The sequence below is a fragment of the Agelaius tricolor genome, unplaced genomic scaffold, assembly GCF_023055355.1.
Source record: "Agelaius tricolor isolate 1412-34295 unplaced genomic scaffold, bAgeTri1.0.p SCAF_33, whole genome shotgun sequence".
NCBI lineage: Eukaryota > Metazoa > Chordata > Aves > Passeriformes > Icteridae > Agelaius > Agelaius tricolor.
The window spans coordinates 784,929-802,850 of NW_027269293.1; the positions used below are offsets into that span (position 1 = coordinate 784,929).

A 17,922-nucleotide genomic window follows, 5' to 3' on the forward strand; every position below is an offset into this window, starting at 1 on the left:
AGATCCCCCTGCCTGCTCCAGGGCCGGGGTGAATGACCGGTGACTTCCAAGAGCCTTTTGGGAGCGTGAAACCCAAAGCCTGGGCAGGAAGAGAATCCAGGAAATGTTTCTCACTATGTGACCTTTGGCCAGCTGGGGAACAGCCGGCACTGCAGGGTTTCCATCCATCCCTTCAGCCCCTGCCTGTGCAGGCAGAGCTGGGGCTGCACCAGATCCACACCGTGAGCCCCAGGTGTCCCCTCACTCACGTGGCCAGGGCTGGTGGCCGTGCTGGACACGGGGACAGCCCCGGTCACGCCACCTCCCCTGGCAGCCAAGGGCCTTGGCAGGGAACACCAGGGCAGATCAAATTATCCCAGGTCCACGTGTCCCGTGCAGGGGGGTGAAACCTACACCTGCTGGAGCGTCAGCAGGGACGGGGACATGGGGCACAGCCCCCCTGCTCCCCAGGGAGCCACAGGGGACACAGAAGGGTGACAAATAAACCCCAAATGGAGCAAACGCCCTGGGCCTGGAGCTGAGCTGGAGGTGAAGCCACCCTGGCCTGCCAGGGGAACGCCTGCCACCCACTGGCATTTGGCTGGTGATTCCCCCGGATCAAATTCTGCTGCATCTTGGCTCCGGGGGGCCCCAGGCAGTCGGAAAGCCCGCGGTGCTCCCGGGGGAAACGTGCTCCGTGCTCTGGTGTTCTCTGGAACGTGAGAACGCTTTGGGACCTGGCTCCCCCTGTCCCCAGGAGTGAGGGATCTCAGGCAAGAGGAGCTGGGGGCTCCCCCAGGCTGGGAACACCCCACAAACCACCCCCAGACCTCCCTCTGTGCCCACCACAGCAAGCTCACCTACCAGCACTGGGTTTCATAAGGAATAAAAAGCATTCTTCCCCCAAATTAAGGAAGTCCCTCTGGATGGGAGCACACTGGGGGAGCTGTCACCACGGGGCACATCCTTATCTCCCTCCCGAGCCCTGTCCCACCATGGCAGCCACCCCACTACACAGAAACCTTTATTTATTGTGGGAAAAGGGGGAGCCAGGGCTGGGACAGGGGGACAGGGGGTGCAGCAGCCTGGGGGGAATGTGGGGTGCAGGGGGGCCTGCGGAGCGTGAGGCCACGCAGGGATCAGTCCTTGGTCCCAGCCCATGCGTGGCTGCTGCTGCAGTGAGGGGGGAGTCCTGCCCACCAACCCCTCCACGGGGCACTGGGGCAGCTCAGGGGACCCGGGTGACAGGAGGGGACAAACATCCCAGGGAGGGCAGGGACATGAGCCAGGCAGGAGCTGCACATGGGAAGCCTCAGAGTGGCACAACCCCAGGCCCCCGAGGTGGGGGCTCCAGGGAGGCACAAGCACCCCCTGCACACCGGCAAGGCCAGGGGTGAGCTGGGGCACCAGAGGCCCTGGGGGTGAGCAGGGACACCGGAGCCCCGGGGATGAGCAGGGGCACTGAGGAGCAGTGGAGGCCCCAGGAAGGAGCAGGGGCACTGGGGAGAAGTGGAGCCCCCAGGGATGAGCAGGGGCACTGGAGCCCCCAGGGAGGAGCAGGGGCACCGGGGAGCACCGCAGGCCCCGGGGATGAGCAGGGGCACTGAGGAGCAGTGGAGCCCCCGGGGGTGAGCAGGGACACCAGAGCCCCCGGGGATGAACAGGGACACCAGAGCCCCCGGGGGTGAGCAGGGTTAGCGGATGCTGCCGTCGCCCTCGCTGCTCTGCAGCTTCTCGCACTCGATGGACCACACCAGCTCCTGCACAAACTTCATCTCCGAGGCCACCTGCTTGGCCAGGGCCTCGTAGTGGTTCTCCAGCTTGCGGTAGCGCCGCTTGAGCCCGTTGGCCGCCTGCACCACGCTCCTGGTCTCCTCCTGCGCCTGCTTCTTCAGCGCCTCCGTCTTCTGCAGCTCCTGCCGGATCTGCCGCAGGTCCTGGCTGATGCTCTCGTTCTCCTCTTTGTACCACGACTCCTTCTCCTCGTAGATGGACAGCAGCGCCTCGATGTCCTCCTGGAAGGACTTCTTGTTCCTCTCCAGCTCTCGGAGGCTCTCCTCGGCCGCGGCCACCTCCTCCATGACCTTGGAGAAGCGCTCGAAGTTGATGTAGGTGTTGTTGGGGGGCATGCTGGAGTGGGATTTGATGGTGTACTCCTTCAGGCGCGTGGTCTTCAGCCGGCGCCGCTCGGGCTTCTTGCAGCTGTCCTCGTTGCGGACGTTCCTCCTCTTGATCACCTGAGGCAGGGACAGTGGTGGCTGCAGCAGGTGTCACAGGCAGTGACACCAAACCGGCCCCCACAGGGCTGGGGGAGCAGCAGAGCCCCAGCCTCGGGGGTCAGGCACCCAAAAAGTGCAAATTCTTTCACTTCTCACCTTAATCCAAGGGTGCTCCAGGCTCTGGGCGATGGTCATTCGCTTCCTGCAAACACAGCAAGGCTGGGCTCAGGGCAGAGGCTCTGCTCCTCTTTCCCTCTCACAGCCCTGGAAAAGCAGCTTGGATCCTGTGATTGCCTTTGGGGTCAGGCTGAGCCTTGCTGCACTCAGGGCCCCCCCGGGCAGGAGCTGTATCCAGCCCCCAACCCCCCAAACTGCCTCCCAAGGGAAGCACAGGCAGAGGATGCTGTGGGAACCTCCTGTCCCCACTGCTCCTTCCCAAACCCTGAGCCCTGGGGGCCCGGCTCAAACCCTCCCAAACCCCAGTGGAGCTACTGCACCCTTGGGGTGGTCCCAGAACTCACCCCACCGTGGCGCAGGCAGGAGAGAGGAGCTGCCTGTGCACTGCAGGGTGGGCAGGGGGGACTGTCCCCTCTCCCAGAGGAAGCCCAGCTGTGCTCCCTGTCCCTTACTTGGGGTCCTTGACCAGCAGGCGGCGGATGAAGTCCTTGGCCAGCTCACTGGTGTTGCTGAAATATTCCTCATCGAAGTCGTAGTTGACAGCAGAGATGTTGGTCAGCGTCTCCTGCTTCGTCTCCCCCAGGAACGGGGAGGCTCCGCTCAGCCTGAGGAGAGACTGGCTTGGGACACCCCAAAAAGGCTCCAGCCCGAGGTGGGGGGCTCATCCTGCAGCCCTGTCCCCTCCAGAGCTGCCTCATACTCACAGGATGTAGGTGATGACCCCGATGCTCCTGGAAGAGAGAGGGAGAGGAGGATGAAGCCACACGGAGGAGGATGAAGCCACACAGAGCTTTTGGCACGAGGGCAGATCCAGCAGCACGAGGGGATTGGCTGCTGGGAGGGGAATCACTCACCACATGTCGGCCTCCAGCCCCAGGGGCTCGTAGTTCACAATTTCTGGGGCTTTAGGAGGAAAGGGAAGAAAATGGATTTATTGTGGGGGAAGGAAGCCTGGCCCCATGGACACATCCCGGCAGCAGCAGCACCCGAGTACTGGGTGTCTCTCCAGGATTAATCCAAAGCTTTCAGTACCCCAAGGAGCCCCCAGGAATGCCCACCTACAAACTCTGGGGTCCCAAAGATATTCTTGAACTCATTCCCAGCCTCGATCTTGTGGGCGATCCCGAAGTCGATGAGTTTGATGCGAGGGTTCGGCACGTTCTTGTCCAGCAGCATGATGTTCTCTGGCTGTGGGGGGAGAGGAGCTGGGTCTGTCCCTACACAGCAGCCTGGGGAAGCTGCCCTGGGCTCCTCATTCCAGAGGGGAGGATGAGTGCCTCAAGCTGGGAGAGATCCCAAGCACCAGCCCCACTGCTCTGCAGGAGTGCACTGACCCCACTCCCTAGCACTGATTTCCACACCTCACCTGGGGGCTGGGCTCATCCCTGCTCCTAGTGCTGAACATGGGGTGTCTGTAGCTCCCAGAGCTGAACATGGGGTATCTGCAGCTCCCAGAGCCCATCTGGGGGCTCCTCCCTGTTCCCAGTGCTGAACACAGGGTGTCTGCAGCTCCCAGAGCTCACCTGAGGGCTCATCCCTGCTCCCAGTGCTGAACATTGGGTGTGTGCAGCTCCCAGAGCCCATCTGGGGGCCCATCCCTGCTCCCAGACTGGGGTCTGCAGCTCCCAGACCCTACCTGAGGGCTCATCCCTGCTCCCAGTGCTGAACATGGGGTGTGTGCAGCTCCCAGACCCCACCTGAGGGCTCATCCCTGCTCCCAGTGTGGTGTCTGCAGCTCCCAGACCCTACATGAGGGCTCATCCCTGCTCCCAGTGCTGAACATGGGGTGTGTGCAGCTCCCAGAGCCCATCTGAGGGCTCCTCCCTGCTCCCAGTGCTGAACACAGGGTGTGTGCAGCTCCCAGAGCCCATCTGGGGGCTCATCCCTGCTCCCAGTGCTGAACACGGGGTGCCTGCAGCTCCCAGAGCCCATCTGGGGGCTCCTCCCTGCTCCCAGTGCTGAACACAGGGTGCCTGCAGCACCCAGAGCTCACCTGGGGGCTCATCCCTGCTCCGTGTGTGGTGTCTGCAGCTCCCAGAGCCCATCTGAGGGCTCATCCCTGTTCCCAGTGCTGAACACAGGGTGCGTGCAGCTCCCAGAGCTCACCTGGGGGCTCATCCCTGCTCCCAGACTGGGGTCTGCAGCTCCCAGAGCTCACCTTCAGGTCGAAGTGGGCGATGCGCTTGGAGTGCAGGTAGTGCACCCCGTCCAGGATCTGCTTGAGGAACTGCGTTGCCTCCTCCTCCGTCAGCGACTCCTTCTCGGCCAGGAAGTCGAAGAGCTCCCCGCCGGACACCAGCTCCAGGATGAGCACCACGTCGGTCTTGTTCTCGAAGATGTCGTGCAGGGTGATGATGTTGGGGTGCTGGATCTCGCGCAGGATGTCCACCTCGCGCTCGATCTCCTCGCGGCTCACGCCCCTGCGGCTCGACGACAGCCGCCGCTTCTTGATGAACTTGGCCGCGTACTCCAGCCCCGTCTTCCTCTCCCGGCACTTCCTGACGATGGCGAACTGCCCGCTGCAGGGGGAGGGAGCACAGCACGTCCTGCCTGCCACAGCCCCACGGTGGGCACTGCTGGATGAGCCTTCCCCCCCATGAGAGCTGAGATCTGGGGATGCCCACCCGCTCCCGGGCTCTGGCAAACTCCTGCCAGGAATGTGGCAGCTGCCGATCCTCCCCGGGCTGCTCAGGTGCTGCTGTGATCAGCCAGGCTGGGAGATGCCCCCATCAGCTCCTCCTGGAGCCCCCAGGAGCAAACCCCAGAGCCCAGTGGTCCCAGGAGACCCCAAAGCCCTGATGGAGAAGGCAGATGGAGGGGAAATGTCTGAAATCAGAGTGACTGCACCTGGACCTGAGACTCCTTTACACCTTTATCCATCCCTGAATCGTGGCCAGGGAGACTCCTTTATCCATCCCTGAATCATGGCAAGGGAGACTCTTTTATCCATCCCTGAATCGTGGCCAGGGAGACTCCTTTACACCTTTATCCATCCCTCAATCATGGCCAGGGAGACTCCTTTACACCTTTATCCATCCCTGAATCATGGCAAGGGAGACTCCTTTATACATCCTTGAATCATGGCCAGGGAGACTCTTTTATACCTTTATACAGCCCTGCATCGTGGCCAGGGACACACACAGCCCTGGAGGGCAGAGTGGGTCCAGCCATGGCCACCGCATCCCTCCCCACGGCTCACAAACAACCCCAGCCACAGAGAGGCAAAAGAACCTGCAGCAACTCCTGCAAGTTCCTCTGCTTGGAAAAAAAACAACACTTAAGTGACCCAAAACGCTTTTGCTGCCCAAGTGCCCGAGGAGGGGCCACGGCGCGGGGCTGGCGCGGCCGGGGCAGCGCTGGAGGATCCCGAGGCGGCTCCCCCAGCGCCGCCTCTGCATCCCGGCTGATTAAATCCCATCTGCGGGCTCTGAGTCACCCTGGATCCTTCCCACAGGCGCCGAGCCAGGCGAGGAGGGCCGGAAGCCGCCAGCCCCGGACGGGAGCTCCACCGGGAACAACGTTAATTAACGCTTTTTAAAGAAATCTCTATCTGCCAGAGGTGCCTGACCGCGCACGGAGGGGGCGCAGGGACACCGCGGGGGATGCAGCAGCCGGATCCAGCGAAGCTCCCGCCAGGGCTGCAGCCATGGAAGCCCCCGAGAAGGCAGCGGGACGAGCCTCACCTGCCCAGCTCCTCTCCCATCTCATAGAAGTCCTCCACGCTCTCCTGGCGGAAGGTGGACATGGCTGCGGGGCCCTCCGGAGCGGGAACCGCCCCGCCGCTGCCAGCGCTGGATGTCAGGAGCGGGGAGCAGCCGGGGATCAGCACCTGTGGCACCGGGAACAGGGGGGCTGTGTCCCGGGAGCTCACACCGACACCCAGGGCACCGGGAACAGGGGGGCTGTGTCCCGGGAGCTCACACCGACACCCAGGGCACCGGGAACAGGGGGGTTGTGTCCCGGGAGCTCACACCGACACCCAGGGCACCGGGAACAGGGGGGCTGTGTCCCGGCAGCTCACACCGACACCCAGGGATTTGTGGCACCGGAATAGGGGGGCTGTGTCCCGGGAGCTCACACCGACACCCAGGGATTTGTGGCACCGGAATAGGGGGGCTGTGTGCCGGGAGCTCACACCGACACCCAGCTCAGCGATCCCGGGTCCCCGGGGGATGCGCAGCCCCGGGCCGGGCGGTGCCGTGCGGCAGCACCACGAGCTCATCCCGGGGATGCCCCCCCGGTCTCACCACACCCCAAAACCCAGGGGACAGAGAAGGGAAGGGGGCCACAGCCTCTCCCTGCTCCACAGGGCCCACACCCGCCGTCCACCCAGTCTCCTCATCCCTTTCCTGCCCCACAGCCCCTCCCCACCCCAATTCCCCAGAGCCCCTCTCACACCCACGGCCCCCCAGTCCCTCCCCATCCCAATCCCTACCCCTCCTTTTCCAGCCCCACGGCCCCTCCCAACCCGATCCCACACTGCCCCTCCCTATCCCACAGCTCCCCCCAATCCCTCTCCACCCCTCTCCCGACCCGCAGCACCTCCCAGCCCCACAGCCCCCACACCCACAGCCCCCCCCATTCCTCCCGTTCCTTCCCCACCCCACCCCACAGGCCTCACAACCCCCGCACACCGCTCCCCGCGCCATCCCTCTCTCCCCACGCCACGCAGCCTCCCTCCATCACCCCTCTCCCACCCGCACAGCCCCTCCCGCCCCCCTCCCGGTCCCACACCGCCCCTCACGGACCCCTCAGCAGCACCGGCCCCCGTTCCCAACCTGGGCCGCCGCCGCCCGCGTCGCCGCCGCCACATTCCAGCACAGCAAGTCCCGCCCCCTCCCGCACAAACCACGCCCACCTCCGCATAAAGCCCTGCCCACGTCGCGGCATCCTCATGCATCCAAGCCCCGCCCACTCCCCGCCAGAGGCCCCGCCCCGCGGCTCGCGGATGGGCGGGTCCAAGGCAGCACCACCCCTTCACTCCCACCAGAGGGCGCCACCCTCACCCTTAAAAACACCCCAAAAATTCACTTTTCGTCACCATTTATCCAATTTTATTAATTCCAGTGGCACTAATACAGGCGGCGATGGGCACGACGGACAGTCACGCTGCAGATAAGGCACCCTCACCCCCTCTCTCTTTCCCCCCATTTTCCTTGTCCTCTTTAAGCACGCCCCCACTCCCTTCCAGGCCATTCTGCAGCAGTATTTTTTTTTTTTTTGAGTCAAATAAATACAGAATTGGGCAGATCTAGTGGAAATGTTTTAGTTACAATGGCAAAGATGAGTCATGTGCAACACAGAAACCTATAAGGCTTTTTTTTTTTTCTTTTTGTTTGTTTTCCTCATTTGAAGTTCTCAAAATCGCTATGAAACCCATTTAATTAACAAGATGGTGGTCACAGGCGTCTATAGCCCCTGGCGGCATGGGTGATAACGCTAATTAATTAAATTTTTCCTGCTCTCCCAGAGTTCCATGAGTGTCATTAGAGTTTGTCCAGGAAGTTGTCGAGGGCAGGGATTCCTTCCTTCAGCCCTTTGCGTTTGCGGGTCTCGGCCACCACCTGGGCTGGCCGGGTGGCACTGTCGAAGGGGTCCCCGGGCAGGATCTGCCAGTGGTCAAAGACGCACTGGGGGAAGGCCTGGCCACCCGTGTTGGACCTCAAATCCGCTGTGAAACCTGCGAGGGAGAAGAGAAAAGGTGAGGTAAGGACAGGAGTGGTCGTAGTTCAATGCTGCATCCATGGATAGCCCCTTCCTTGTTTCCATGGAGGAACCCAGAGCAGCTCTCAAAAGCCTCCTGAGATCCCAACCAATGTGAGGTAGGAATGGAGAAAAGGCTCCAAGAAGAACTTAGAGACCCTTTTAATGCCTAAAACTGGGGAGGGACTTTGGACAAACATATGGAAGGACAGGACATGGAGAATGGCTTCCCACTGCCAGTGGGCAGGGATAGATGGGGTATTGGGAAGGGCTGGGATGAATTCCCAAAGCAGCTGTGGCTGCCCCTGGATCCCTGGAAATCTCCAAGGCCAGGGATAGTGGAAGGTGTCCCTGCCCATGGCAGGGGTGGCACTGAAAGACCCTGAAATGTCCCTTCCAACCCAAAATGTTCTGCAACCTTGGACTCTTCTCCTGGGCACCCAGTGACAGGATGAGAGGAAACACCCCTAAGCTGTACCAAGGAAGGCTTGGAGATTTCCCCAGAAGAAGAACATTTTCCCCAGAAGGATGGTCAAGCCTGGCATGGCTGCCCAGGGCAGTGCTGGGGTCCCCATCTGTGTGGATGTGGCACTTGGGGACACGGTTCAGTGCTGGCTGAACAGCTCAACTCGAGGCTCTCCCTCCTCCCAGGACGGCTCCAGGACTCACCAAAGGACTCGTTGACAGGCAGGTAGGCCTTGACCACGAACATGGGGGTCCCAGCCACCTGGGTCTCCTCAAACACGTGGCCACGTTTCCTGTTCAGCACCCCGTAGATGCCTCCCACCACCTGCTCCGGGCACTGCGGGAGAGATTGGAGTCAGGATTGCACCCAGCTGCCGTCCCCCCTTCCCTGAGGGCTGGCAGGGGCTGCACTGCAGTGTGATTTCAGGGTTTACCTCAGAACCCGGGTCCCTCCCCTGCAGATTCCCTCCCAGGTGTGTCAGTGTCACCTCTCCTTTCCCCACCCTGACCCCTGCCAGCACTGTCTGTCAGTCCTGGCATTCCAGAAGGGCACTGAGTGATTGGCAGATCCAAAGGATGCCCTCCACCCCTGGGGGGGGGCATTGGGCCATCCAGGTGTCCTTTGTCCCTCCCCTCCTGTCCCTGCTTGGTGGCTCCCTGCCCCTCTCCCCGGGGTTCAAAGGAGCAGCAGCCATGGGCTCAGGGAGTTCTGTTGGAGCTGGTGCTGCATTCAGAGGCCAGAATAAAGCTCTGGATCCAAACCCTCCATCAGAACCGACTCCTTTCCTTCACCATCCCCTTAAAGCTTCTCTGGCAGAGGCAAACCTGAGGAGCAGCCCCTGTTATGGGGGGAAGCTCCATCCCAGCACCACCAGAGCTCCTGCAGGCCTGGGTTTGTCTCCATGTGCCAACTGCATCACCCAGCCAGCCAAAAGTGTCTGTGGGGTTAAACACCACACACCCAGCCAGCCAAGAGTGTCTGTGGGGTCAAACACCCCAGTGCCACTGTTTGGTTCAGCACCAAGGGCCAGACAAGCCCAGGCAGGTCCCACCTGCAATGCTGGCAAACATCCCGAGAGCGCTGCTCACCTGGATCTCCACCAGGTAGATGGGCTCCATGAGGCGAGGCTGGGCGGTCAGCACGCAGGCGTAGAGGCAGCGCCGGGCCGTGGGGATGATCTGGCCGCCGCCGCGGTGGATGGCGTCGGCGTGCAGGGTCACGTCGTGCACGTCGAAACGCACGGCGCGCATGTTCTCCTCACACAGCACCCCCTGCCAGGGCACGGCGGGGCCAGCGTCACCACCCGGGGCACGCAGCCACGGGGGTGCTGCTCCCTCAGCTCACAGCTCTGTGCAAGCGGCTCCTGGAGGAGCAAGCCCGCCCAGGAGCCACCCGAGCTCCCTGCTGAGGGATGAACCCTCCAACCTACAAAGCTGGACTGTGGGAGGCCTTTCCCAGCTTAAGGGGTCTAAGGGGCACCAGCTCCCAGCCCTGTGCCATCACTGCAGCATCCTCGTGATCGAAATGTAATGTCCCCAGTGTCCCCACATGAGGTGCTGCTCCCTTGGCTCACAGGAGCTCTGTGGAAGCAGCTGCTTGAGCAGCAAGCCCACCAGGAGCCACCTGACCTCCCTGCTGAGGGATGAACCTTCAAACTCTTGTAGGCAGTAGCTCCTTGAGCAGCAAGCCCACCAGGAGCCACTCAACATCCTTGCTGATGGATGAACCTTCAAACCTTTGTAGGCAGTAGCTCCTTGAGCACCAAGTCCACCCAGGAGCCACCTGACCTCCCTGCTGAGGGATGAACCTTCAAACCGTTGTAGGAAGCAGCTCCTTGAGCAGAAAGCCCACCCAGGTGCCATTCAATCTCCTTGCTGAAGGATGAACCTTCAAACCTACAAAGGTTGGACTCTAGGAGATCTTCCCCAACTTAAGGGGCACCAGGTCCCAGCCCTGTGCCAGCACTGCAGCATCCTCGTGATCAGCTCTGAGGTTCAAGCCACAAGAGCTGTCACACATTTATGGTGCTGAAACTCAAGTATTTGGCCAAGGAAAATGGTTGGGTTTTTTTTTGGTCTCAGTAATGTCATAGAAGTTGCTGGCCTGAAATCTCCCTCAGACTGAAACTGAATGGTAAACAGGAAAATGAATCTTTCCAGTTGCTGTTCCCAATCTGTCAATTTACCCTGCAGTCTAAACCTGAAGATAATTGCTAGATAAGGCCAAGACCCTCAGAGCACCTTTCCTCCTGAAGCCAGTTCTGTTATTCACTGCCCAGATATTACATTTTGCTCCATGAGAAGCATTACAAAAATAAGGACGTGTCGAACCCTGGATGCCACCCAGACCAAGACACCAGGCCTCACCTCCTTGGTGGCCCACTGGAAGCCGGCCACCACGCTGTCCTTGATCTCGTTGAGGTACTGCACTCCCTTGGTGATGTCGGTGAGGATGTTGGGGCCGGTGCCGTCGGGCCCGAAGCACCAGATCTTCCTGGCCTCGGTGACGTCCCACTCGTACTTCTCAGCCAGGTACCGCGCCCGCTGCTTCAGCTCCTGCCGGGCCGACACCTCGCCCTTGTCGATGTCCTCGGCCAGCCCGTCGGGGAAGGGCCGTGCCTTCATGTACAGCCGGTTGTGTTTGTTGGGGGACTTGGAAAGGCACATCACGTTGGACTCCTCGCTCACCGTCTCGCGGTACGACACCACGGGATCCGATTTCTGCGGGGACAGGGTGGGCGTGAGGCACCAGAGCTGGACAAAGCCCCAGCCCTGAGCTCAGCCAGCACTCAGCCTCTCTACCTTAATGGGGATGCAGGCGTGGTCCTCCTCCAGGTCCTTCAGGCAGATCTCCAGGTGCAGCTCCCCGGCGCCAGCGATGATGTGCTCCCCTGACTCCTCAATGATGCACTGGGAACAGCAGGAGCAGCAGGTGAAGCTTCAGAACGAGCCACAGCCACAAACACCAGCAACTCTCTCTGTGTTGTGTTTGACCCGCTGAGCTACCTCTGGATGTTCTCCCCACCGATCTGCTGGTGTCAGAGCACCAAGCCAGGGACCAACACCCAACTCAATACTTGCCCAGGAGTGCAGGCAGCACCCCCAGATCCATTCCTGCAGCAGGCACTCACCTGCACCATGGGGTCAGACTTGGCCAGGCGCTTCAGCCCCTCCACCAGCTTGGGCAGGTCGGCCGGGTTCTTGGCCTCCACGGCCACGCGCACCACGGGGCTGACGCTGAACTTCATCACCCTCATGTTGTGGGCGTGCTCAAAGGTGGTGATGGTTCCAGTCTTCACGAGGAACTGGTCCACACCGACCAGCCCCACGATGTTTCCACAAGGCACGTCCTCGATGGGCTCCACGTAGCGGCCCATCATGAGAATGGTCCTGAGGGGAAAGTTGGGTTAGTGAGGCTGGGATGGGGAGGAGATCCCACTGAGCCCATGGCCAAGCACCTTGACAGGCCCTCAGACATGAGGAGAGCTGAGACAGCAGCAGAACCCCTCACCACCCCAGCCAGGACACACCTTTGAATTGGCTTCAGGTACAGATCCTCCTTCTTGCCGGGGGTGTAGTTTGGTCCCATGATTCTGACTTTCAAGCCAGTTGAGACGAGACCAGAGAAGACACGGCCGAAAGCGTAGAAACGTCCCTTGTCAGAGGTTGGCACCATTTTGGAGATGTACATCATCAGGGGGCCTTTGGGGTCACAGTTCTTAATGCCTGGGAGGAGGAGAGAGACCAGCTTAGCACCAGAGGTGTTGATGGATCTGGCACCCAGCCCAAAACCCAACTCAAGACCTGCACCCACCATCCCAGCCCAAGGGCTTTTGTCTGGACAAGAGGAAATTGAGAATGGCTTCCCACTACCAGAGGGATATTGGGAAGGGATTGTTCCCTGGGAGGGAGCTGAGGCCCTGGCACAGGGTGCCCACAGCAGCCGTGGCTGCTCCTAGATCCCTGCAAGTGTCCAAGGCCAGGTTGGATGGGGCTTGGAGCAGCCTGGGACAGTGGGAGGAGTCCCTGCCCATGGCAGAAGATGGGGCTGACTTCCAAGATCTCCTCCAACCCAATCTACCCTGAGACTCCATGGAAGATCACGTCAACAAGCAATGTCTTTAACAAATCCAGGCTCACATGGACCCCCTGCCTACTCTGAGATTACTCAACCAGCTCAGTGCTCCAGAAACAAGCTGTGAGCCACTAAACTGTTTGATCCATGCTAGAAAAGACACAGACTCAATTTCAGACGCTCCTGAGCCGTGCACATGGAGATCAAGCTGGTTAGAGGCGTGCTAGAGCTGAGGCCTGGCAGCAAAGCAGCAGCTCCTCCTACCTATGGCAGCCTCATCATCAGGGGGGCCCTCGTAGAGCAGCTCGCAGCGATACTTCTGGGCTGTGACGGGGGAAGGCAGGTGGATGGTGATCATCTGCAGCAGGGCATCTCCAGCTGGCAGCCACCGCCTCATCACGGCCTGGGTAGAGCAGCAGGACCCAGTCAAGAGTGTTCCCAACAAGGGTTCGCCTCCCACTCTTTCCCCACCTCCCAGTCTCCCCCAAGTAGGTTGCAACTGCTCAGCTGCTCCCCAGAGAACTCAAACCAGCCTCACCTTCAGCAGGGGTTTGCCCTCCTTGTCCTTGTCCTCACTGTCCAGCTTGATGTCCAGTTTCTCAATCAGTTTAGCAGCCTCTTCCTTCTTGAAGTTCATGATTGCATCGAAAACCTGAGAAAAGAGCAGCCATTGGAGCGCTGCTGGGACCCAGTCTGGAGCAGCTGCACCACTGCACCTGCAGAGAACTCCTGCTCCTCCTCAGCACCCAGCCTCCCCCAGGAGACACAGCCCATGTGCCCCCAGGTGTGTCAGACAGCTGAATTTCTTCAATCAAACAAGTCAGGTCAAAGTGAAGAAATTTTCCATCATCACGCACGGAACAGAAGCCCAGAGCGGGAGGCACTGGCCAAGGAGGAACTCTGAGGAACTCACCTTGAAGATGGGGTCAAGAATGAGCTGGCAGAAGGTCCTGGGCAGCTTCTTTCCATCAGGGCTGGTGGCAGATTTGCTGAACTTGCCAGTAGCAGGGTCAAAGTATCTACAGGGAGAAGGAAATCAGACAATTGTCCATGCTCAGCTACAGACACAGAGCTTGTTCTGCCTGCTCAGGGCAGAGCCAAGGGCTGCTGAGGAAGAGCCATTTCCTGCTTTCCCCCTCCTTCAAAACGTAATTAACTCCTGTTAAACCGGGCACAACCACGCCCTGCCTCCCTTCACCCATCCCCTGCAGTGCCAGGCTGCAGCCACGCAGAGCTGATCTGGAATTGCCATCACCACCATTCCCTCACCTGTCTCCCCACAGCTTCTTCATCATGTCCTCGACTTTCTTGGCACGCTCGGCGGGGCTGAGCTGGGCATCTCCCTTGGCAGCAAACTTTGCCACGTACATCTCAGCAAACTGCTTGAGGGTGAAGGCCCAGCCGTGCAGGCCCGAGCCGAAGCCCACGGTCCCGAGCACCGGGTCAATCTGAGAGGGAACAGCAGAGCTGGGTCAGGGAGCAGCCTCAGCCCATCCCAAAAACAGCCCAGTACAAAATGGGCCTTTGGGACACTGAGATTCTGAATCGTTCTGTCCCAGTGACCACCTCTGAGGGCTGGGACAGGCACCATTTTATCTCTGCACCACAGAACTGGGTTGGTTTTCCTCCACTCCCACCAGGTGTGTGCTCAGGTTCACGTGCAGGTAGGACTCCCATCCCTCCAGGAAGGATCAGGAAGGCATGGACACCTCCAGCTTCTCCTCAGAACCCATCACCCACAGCCCTGATCCCTTCCCAGGAACGTTAAGGTGGGAAGGCAACGTTAAAACCATCCCATTCCACTCCTGCCATGGGCATGGACACCTTTCACAATCCCAGGGTGCTCCAAGCCCCATCCAGCCTGACCTTGGACACTTTCAGGGACTGGGCAGCCACAGCTGCTCTGGGCAACAATCCCAGCCTTTATTTGCTCAGGCCTTGAACAGGAAATTTGGGAGAGGAGCCAGCAGGAGCCCCAAGCCATCCCAAGCCTGGGAGTTCAGGCACCCTTAGGATCCCCTGTCCTCCACCTGGGATAGGGAGGGAGCTGCTCCCTCTCCCCAGAGTGGCTCCATCCCAGCACTCAGAGCCTCCCTCACCATGATGTTGCCCATGGGGCCGCTCTCTCCCTCTCCGTAGGTGGAGATGATGACGTTGACGTTCTCCACGATGCGCTGGAAGGTCTGGTACAGCTCCTCAGGCTCCAGCTGCAGCTCCAGCAGCGCTCTGTCCATCTTGTTCATCATCAGCACAGGTTTGATCCTCTCGGCGATGGCCTGGCGCAGCACGGTCTCTGTCTGCACGCACACGCCTGCCAAACACACCAGCGGTTAGGAATGAGCTATCCCCAGCTCCAAATTCCAGCTCCAAATTCCCCAAAATGCTCTCCAGCTGCAGGAAACCTCACCAGAGACACAGTCCACGACGACCAGGGCACCGTCAGTGACTCGCAGAGCTGCAGTGACCTCTGAGGAGAAGTCCACGTGCCCAGGGGAGTCAATGAGGTTGATCAAGAAACCAGAACCATCCTTGCTCTGCTTGATGAAGGCCAAGTCGTTCTCAGAGAGCTCGTAGAACAGAGAAATGGCTCTGGAAGCAAGAGAAAATGTTAAAATAATGATCTGTGTTATTCTTCCCGAAAGTTTAGAAATGTTTTGCCCTGCACAAAAAGCTGCCACCACTGGAGGTGGCACCCAGTGCTCTGCTCTGGGTGACAAGGTTGGAGTTGGTGACCTTGGAGATCTCTTCCAACCTGAATCCTGGGCTCCAGGATTTCCTGAAGTGTATTCCAGGGAGGTCAGTGTGTGAGATAACAGGAGCCCAGGCTACAACCTGTCCTTCCTAAACTGTAACATCCTCCAGAATCCCACCCTCCTCCAACTCCCTGCATTCTCCAGCACCCATAAAGGGTTCCATTCCCAAATCGTGGATTTAGGATTTTCCTACCAATCCAAACCGTATTCTCCACCCCTTTTCCAGCCCTCAGAGTCCTCACACTCCCTGTGGCAGCACAGCCACCAGAACATCCCCAGAGATGCTCCCAAGGGTCTCCACACCACATCCATGATTCACCCAAGAATCCTGGTGCTCAACTGGGAGTATGAAGTTCCTGCTTCCCCAGTGCCAAGCACAAGCCAGTCAACACTTGCTCCACCATTCAAGACCCTCATGAGCAGAGATGAGCTTCTGAACTAGACCAAAACCCAACAGCGTTTTCTTCCACCTCCTGGAGGAGCCCAATCTCCCCAGAGCTCAGCCCAGGGAGCAGCAGGAGCCCGAGGGAGGGCACTCACGTGGATTTGATGGTGATGCACCGCTCCTGCTCGTCCTTGCGGGTGTCGGTGAAGCGCGTCTCGCCGGCCCGAGCCGAGGCGATGATCCCGGCCTTGCACACCAGGGAATCCGTCAGCGTGGACTTGCCGTGGTCCACGTGGGCAATCACGGACATGTTCCTGATGTTGGCCTTTTTGTCCATGATGGCCCGTATCTGGTCTACTGTGAAGTTCACCTTGAGGGAGGGGAGAAGGGGGACTCAGCGTGTACAAAAACAGCTTTGGCGATTCCAAGGAAGCCGAATCGCCCATAAATACCTGCCATAATCGCGGTGACACCACCTCTGCCTGGCTGACAACACAACCCGCAGCAAGGGCACCGCAGCGAGGCTGCGGCACCAACCCCTCCCTGCCCCGGACCCCTCAAGCCGCGGTGTCAGCAGGTGCAGGGCACAAATCGCCCCCAAAACCGAGCGCGGGCCGGTGCGGGTGCCGGTGACAGCCCAGACCGCAGCGTTACATAAGGCACGACCGGCACCGCAGCGCCCCGTCCCCGGCGCCGCCACCGCGCTGCCACATCAGCGCGGCCGCTCCCGAGCCCCGCGGGCCAACGGCAGCGCCGGCACCGACACCGGCGGCTCCTGCCGGCTCCGGGGGTGTCACGGCCGCCCGGACCGGCCCCCTCTCGCCGCCCCACCCTCTCCCCGCAGCCGCGGCCCAGGCCGGCAGCACAGGCCGCAGCCTCCGCCGTGTGACCCGCGGCGCCCGCGGAACCGCCATCCCCGGCGATACGGGAAGCGCGACGGCCGCTGATCGCGCCGGGAGCGGCGGCGGGCGGCGGGGGCTCACCATGGTGGCGGATGGCGGCGGATGCTGCGGGGCGGGGGGATCACGGCAATGGCGGCGGCTCGGCCCTGTCTCGCTGGCGAGCGCAGAGCGGGCGGAAGAGAGCGCTGACGTCAGCCGTTGCCCTCTTATAGGGCGGCGCCGCCGAGGGGCGGGACCGGCGCAGAGCGCGTGCGCGGCCGCGCCGCTCTATCCCGCAGACTCTATGGTCAGGAGGCTGTTCCGCCTCGCCGGCACCACGTGGGTGTCACCACGGCTGCACCGGGACTGCAGCGAGGCGACACCGGGGAAACAGCGACCGGCAGGGACAGTCCCGCCCCGCCCGGGCTGCAGCGGGTTGAAAGTCACACCGGCAGCGGGAGGGGCGAAGAACCGACCCGGGGCACCGGGGTCGGTGAGGCCGCCCTCAGAGCGGTATCACCGAGCGGCAGCCGAGCACGGCGGCTGGGCCGCTGGGAGCAGGCGGTACGGCCGAGCCCGGTGGCAGGGGGCGGCCCCGGCACCGGTGGGTCCGGGCCGCCCCGCCCCGGTCCCGCAGGGTGCCCGCAGTGCGCATGCTCCGGGCGGGCCGGTGCTGCAGCGCCCCCTGCGGGCGGGGAGGAGCGCGGGGGCAGCACCGGCCGGAGCCCCCGCCGGGCCCGGGGCTGGAACGGAAATCAGGGCCCGGGCTCCAAACTGTCCCTGTGCGCCCTCACCCGCCTTAGAGCTGGCTGGAATCATGGAGTGAATGGTTTGGGTCGGAAGGGACACGGAGGAACATACAGTGCCATGGCAGGGACACCTTCCACCGCCCCAGGGGGCTCCAGCCTGGCCTTGGGCACTGCCAGGGATCCAGGGGCAGCCACAGCTGCTCTGGGAATCCCATCCCACCCGCCCAGGCAGGAATTCCTGCCCAATATCCCGTCCAGCCCTGCCCTCTGGCAGTGGAAGCCGTTCCCTGTGTCCTATCCCTCTGTCCCTTGTCCAAAGTCTCTGTGTTTTTTGTTGGGTCCCTTCAGGTCCTGGAGGCCACAATGAGCTCACCCCAAAGCTGCTCCTCTCCAGGCTGGGCAGTCCCAATTCTGTCTCTGGCAGCTCCCAAATTCCCAGCACAGCCCCAGGTTGCCCATGTGAGGCAGGGACAGGCAGGATGGCCATGGAGGGACACCCAGGAGGGCTTTGGGCCCGGCTCTGCCACCGTGACAGG

At 61.1% G+C, this 17,922-nt stretch overlaps 2 protein-coding genes and 1 non-coding gene across 4 annotated transcripts; all 3 read right to left on the reverse strand.

The window, feature by feature from the left end:
- Positions 1-990: 990 nt before the first annotated feature.
- DAPK3 (death associated protein kinase 3) lies at positions 991-7,275 on the reverse strand. Of its 2 annotated transcripts, none has more exons than XM_071452217.1 (9): positions 7,154-7,275; positions 6,059-6,204; positions 4,534-4,894; positions 3,434-3,563; positions 3,230-3,278; positions 3,080-3,106; positions 2,828-2,980; positions 2,355-2,400; positions 991-2,216 (listed from the first exon to the last, which is right to left on the reverse strand). In XM_071452217.1, exons 2-9 carry the CDS (start codon positions 6,118-6,120, stop codon positions 1,674-1,676), a joined length of 1,371 nt encoding a protein of 456 aa, XP_071308318.1. In that variant the 5' UTR covers positions 6,121-6,204; positions 7,154-7,275; the 3' UTR covers positions 991-1,673. The 2 variants fall into 2 exon arrangements, with proteins under 2 accessions (XP_071308318.1, XP_071308319.1); XM_071452218.1 differs by having other exon boundaries at positions 7,124-7,236.
- A 429-nt stretch (positions 7,276-7,704) lies between these two features.
- On the reverse strand, positions 7,705-16,916 carry EEF2 (eukaryotic translation elongation factor 2). Its single transcript, XM_071452213.1, has 15 exons — positions 16,740-16,916; positions 15,912-16,126; positions 15,026-15,207; positions 14,718-14,929; positions 13,888-14,066; positions 13,532-13,637; positions 13,157-13,270; positions 12,883-13,021; positions 12,074-12,269; positions 11,675-11,933; positions 11,346-11,453; positions 10,911-11,264; positions 9,633-9,815; positions 8,748-8,880; positions 7,705-8,055 (listed from the first exon to the last, which is right to left on the reverse strand). The coding sequence occupies exons 1-15, from the start codon at positions 16,740-16,742 to the stop codon at positions 7,862-7,864; spliced, it is 2,577 nt and encodes an 858-aa protein (XP_071308314.1). The 5' UTR covers positions 16,743-16,916; the 3' UTR covers positions 7,705-7,861.
- On the reverse strand, positions 13,406-13,474 carry LOC139602418 (small nucleolar RNA SNORD37). Its single transcript, XR_011683195.1, has one exon. It is a non-coding gene; the product is annotated as a small nucleolar RNA SNORD37 (small nucleolar RNA).
- Positions 16,917-17,922: the final 1,006 nt, after the last annotated feature.